The following is a 4,693-nucleotide window of genomic DNA, read 5'->3' as shown; positions in this document are numbered from 1 at the left end:
CTAAATGAAATATAAAAATACACACCCATCCAAATTTATGAACTCAAATCTATAATAAATTATAAAAGTTGTTAACAAATTATTCAAGTATATCAAACAAGTCCCTAGGCTTAGTTTTCACAACATGACACCACCCTTTTTGTATCTCATCCTCAATTAAAAAACTTGTTTTGCTTGAGATGAGAAAACAAATGGATCATCACGCAAAAATCGACCGGTGTGCATCAACTTTGAGAAATTGACACGAACACTTCCATTCGGATTTGTTTTGATACCCCTACGAATATCGACCCAATCACAACGAAACAATACAACCTTATATGATCCATAATAATCTAATTCCAAAATTTCTTTGAGTTTTCCATAATATTCGTGACCCTCTGCTTCCACCATGATTCCTGAATTCTGAGTTACTCAAAATCGCTCACGATCCACAATATCAAATTTGTAACCAATGATAATAACACTTTTCATCCTTTTCCCGCGGTTACTCAAGCCACCGGCTAAGGCTTTTCTTAACTTTCCATCTACCGTGCTATCATCTAAATTATGGACCTATAATTCGAGAATAATAAAGTTAGAATTAGAAAGTTGTATAATATGAAAATAAAAAGACCCTAAATGTAAAAGCATATGACCTGGCTTTGCAACCAATCTGCAAATTCATCAATTACCCACTGATTTTCAATAGATTCATTAGCTTGACTTCCTCCAACGTCATTCTCTTGCCTCTTTAGTTTTAGGAACTCACTACCGAGATTGTAAATTTTATGTTAGTAACAAGTATATATTGGACGCTTTAACTAAACACATTATGCTACTTACTTGAGCACCGGGGTTAGTTCATCACAATGAAGTAAAACATAGCGATGAGCTTGCTTTAAACTTCTATCATCCAAACGGACATTTTCTTTTTTTCCAACATCACGACCACTAGAGTTATACAAATAGTTGTCAATGTTTGATACACCATCCTCATTCCTTCTAGGTCTATTGAACATAGTCTCAACACTTTCTAGATATCTCGAACAAAATGCAATTGTCTCCCACAAAAGGTAACCTTCCGCTATAGATCCTTCCGGTTGCGCTTTATTGCTTACATGAGATTTCAAAAAGGCCAAATACCTTGAATTATAGTAACGATTTTGTATGTGAATGTGAAAGAATAGGAAAAATTATTATATAGAAATAAATAATACAAATAAAAAGAATAATAATAATAATAATAATAATAATAATAATAATAATAATAAATAATAAGTACCTTTCAACAGGATACATCCATCTATAATGAACCGGTCCGCCTAGTCTGACCTCTTCTACTAAATGAATTAGTAGATGAACCATGATTGTAAAAAATGTTGGTAAAAATTCCTTTTCAAACTTGCAAAGAGTCAACACGAGCTTTGATTGAATGGTATCTAATTCTCTTGTATCTATAGCAGTTGAACATATCTTTTTAAAAATGTCAGACAACTCTTCAAGCAAGTCAATAACTCTTGTGGCATTCGACGCCCTTAAAGCAACCGAGAGGATGTCTTGCATGAGAATATGATGATCGTGACTTTTCATATTAATAAGTTTCCGCTGCTTTAGATTCACACATCTTTGCAAATTAGATCCATATCCATCAGGAACTTTCATCTTTTTCAAGACTTTCAAAAATCGTTCTTTCTCCTCGTTAGACATGGTGTATCCAGCCGGCGGGATGTAACCTTGAGGGTCGATCTATAAATGAGGTTTTATATTCAAATTTTTTAGGGCTTCTCTGCCACTCTCATCATCCCTACTATTATCCATATCTAAAAGAGTTCCTAATAAAATATCGGACACATTCTTTTCAATGTGCATAACATCTAAATTATGTCTAAGAGGATTATGCTCCCAATACTCTAATTCAAAAAATGTACTTTTCTTTTTCCAAAGTATATGATCACCTTCGGGATCACAATCATCATCAAGTTCATTGGCAGCTCTTTTCCCTCTTTTTTTAGGAACTTTTTTTGTCTTCCCATATACATACTTTACCCCTTCTTGTTGCTTCAAAACTTCGGTCCCGCTAGTACGAATCGGAGCAATACCATATTCTTCTTTCCCATCAAACAAATTGGCTTGTGAACGATATGGGTGATCAATAGGCAACCATTTTTGATACCCAGGGTAGATAATTTTGCCACCAAATCTATCTGAATGAGTAGAATGAGTGCAAGAAGGACAAGCTTTGTAGCCTTTCGTACTCCAACCTGACAGCATAGCATAAGCCGGAAAGTCATTAATAGTAGAGTGTAGGACTGCTCGAAGTTTGAAGTTGCTTCCACTATAAGAATCAAAAGCATCAACACCTTCCCACAGTAATTTCAATTCATGGATTAGTGGTTGCAAGTACACATCAATATCCATACCGGGACCAAATTTACCAGGAATAATTATAGAAAGAATAAAGGATGATGGTTTCATGCAAAGCCATGGTGGTAAATTATAAGGAATGAGGACCACCGTACCGGCCATGTACTATAATTTGTGTTCATAAGACGATATGGATTAAAACCATCAGTCGCTAGGCCTAATCTAACACTGCGAGGATCAGCGGCAAACTCTGTATATTTTTCATCAAATTTTTTCCAAGCCTCGCCATCAGCAGGGTGTCGTAGAATCTTATCATCCTTACGATTAAAGTGCCATCTCATGTCCTCTGCAGTTTTAGATGACATGTAAAGCCTCTTTAATCTAGGGATAAGGGGAAATTACCGCATTACTTTAGCTGCCTCGCCTTTCTTACATGCTTCTTTTCCTTTTTCATTCACATCACCCTCCTTTCCCTTCACATTTTTCCACCTTGATGTATGGCATATATGACACTCACTTTTATTTGCGAATTTTCCCCAATATAACATGTAGTCATTTGGACATGCATGGATTTTCTCATATCCTAACCCTAAATCATTTATTATCTTCATGCCTTCATAATAGGACGATGGAAACTCTTTAATAATGGGAAATGCGTCAATTAAAAGTTCAAGTAATTTATTAAATGACTCTGCAGACCAATGGAACATACACTTTAGGTGAAACAAATGCAATAGAAATGAAAGTTTCGAAAAAGTAGTACACCCCTCGTACAGGCCTTTTTCAGAAGCTTCCATGAGATTTTTATACTTTGCCTGTTCTTCATTTGAGAAAGTTGATTGATACTCATCATCTACCTCGCGATAAATCGTAAACCCCTCATCCATGTCATATGAATTGTCATCTTCAATACTTTGTTCATCAAATGATGGATCTTGAGTTTTGTCGGTTTGTCGCGTATTAACTCTAAAAGCTGCTCTTAGTAACCCGTCCATATCATCTTGGCCAACTGCATTTACTTGATCATTACTTAGATCATAGGTCTTACTCCCTTCATCTTTACAATGAAATATCCAATTTCTATAGTTTTTATAAAAACCATAAAATAAAATATGGCCTCCAACTTCTTCTATAGAATTCGTTTTATTTAACTTGCACTTATTACATGGGCATTTAGTTTCATGTGTATTTGGTAAAAGAGTCTCTTTAGCAAGTTCCAAGAAGTTCATGCAACCTTTAAAATAACCGGGATCACCTCTTGGTAAATCAATCCAACTAGTATCCATGTCTACAAAGAAGTATATAATTAATTGCTAATTAAAAACAATGACATTAAAAAAAAAATTAAAAAAAAAAAATCATGTTACAAGGATCCTTAAACCAATATATAATAGGGACATCACTTTCACTAAGTAAATAGACATCCATCAAAGTTATAATATCAAGAAGTTTATCCACTTAAAAATAATGTAAGTAATTCAAGCCTACAAACTTGTTGAGGGGTGAAAGAAGAAAATTAGTATAAGAAACATACAACAACAAAAATAAGTCATGCAATTTCGATGAATTTCTTATTCAACAAACCATACTGGAAATCTACAAAACATGACTCCAAGGCAATAGGCAAACGTTTTTCAAGTAATTAAAATATAGTGTCACATGAAACATCCAATTAGGGAAATCTAATAAAGCCTACACAATTGAAATAAGTATATGACATACACGTACTAATCAAGCCACAATCTTTAAAAATGTATTCTAGTTTGAGCTAATGTATAAGGTATAGTGTACCTTCTTTTGCCGCAAAAGTAATTGTGCGTTTTAAGCTACTGAACAAGGCTGAAAACAGAAAAGGTAGTGTTAGTAAGCTTTAACATAAGATTTTGCTTGGGTGGATAAAAAGAAATAACAAGATTTGTCCAATATGTAATTCTAGTAGTCTGGTGAGCATTTGAGCAATTGAATAAAGAATCAAAACTATGACCAATATGGAAAACTAAAACAACAAGATCAAAAGGTCTAAGACAAATGGGTACATGTATATTAAGATTGGAGAGATAAACTTTACAATCACAAAAAAAAATGATGCAATCTAGAGATGATAACAATTTTTTTTTTTTTTTTGGGTGAGCAGACTATATACAGGGAATTCACAAATTGGCTTCGATCTTCTTTAGCTATGCCATGAATTTTCACACCTTGAGCTCTTTTAAGTGTCGAGATAGATGAATTGGACTTGCTAACCTGATCTAATTTTTTGGGTGAAAAAATTATGCTGCCAATATTCCCAAGTTCATATTGTTCTATTAATGCACTGCAGCTTTAATGTGTAATGGTTAATTTATTT

At 33.9% G+C, this 4,693-nt stretch overlaps 2 protein-coding genes across 2 annotated transcripts; both read right to left on the bottom strand.

The window, feature by feature from the left end:
* Window positions 1-414: 414 nt before the first annotated feature.
* On the bottom strand, window positions 415-2,711 carry LOC145594188 (uncharacterized). Its single transcript, XM_081650521.1, has 6 exons — window positions 2,574-2,711; window positions 2,029-2,511; window positions 1,265-1,728; window positions 826-1,125; window positions 639-750; window positions 415-555 (listed from the first exon to the last, which is right to left on the bottom strand). The coding sequence occupies exons 1-6, from the start codon at window positions 2,709-2,711 to the stop codon at window positions 415-417; spliced, it is 1,638 nt and encodes a 545-aa protein (XP_081506647.1).
* Window positions 2,712-2,744: 33 nt separating this feature from the next.
* Window positions 2,745-3,632, bottom strand: LOC145594187 (uncharacterized). The gene has a single exon (XM_081650520.1). It carries the CDS (start codon window positions 3,630-3,632, stop codon window positions 2,745-2,747), a length of 888 nt encoding a protein of 295 aa, XP_081506646.1.
* Between the last annotated feature and the right edge of the window lie 1,061 nt (window positions 3,633-4,693).

This window comes from Chenopodium album, chromosome 19 (assembly GCF_948465745.1).
Source record: "Chenopodium album chromosome 19, dcCheAlbu1.1, whole genome shotgun sequence".
NCBI classification, from domain to species: Eukaryota; Viridiplantae; Streptophyta; class Magnoliopsida; order Caryophyllales; family Amaranthaceae; genus Chenopodium; species Chenopodium album.
The sequence above is the reverse complement of the archived record's forward strand: the minus strand, read 5'-3'. Positions and strand labels throughout refer to the sequence as shown.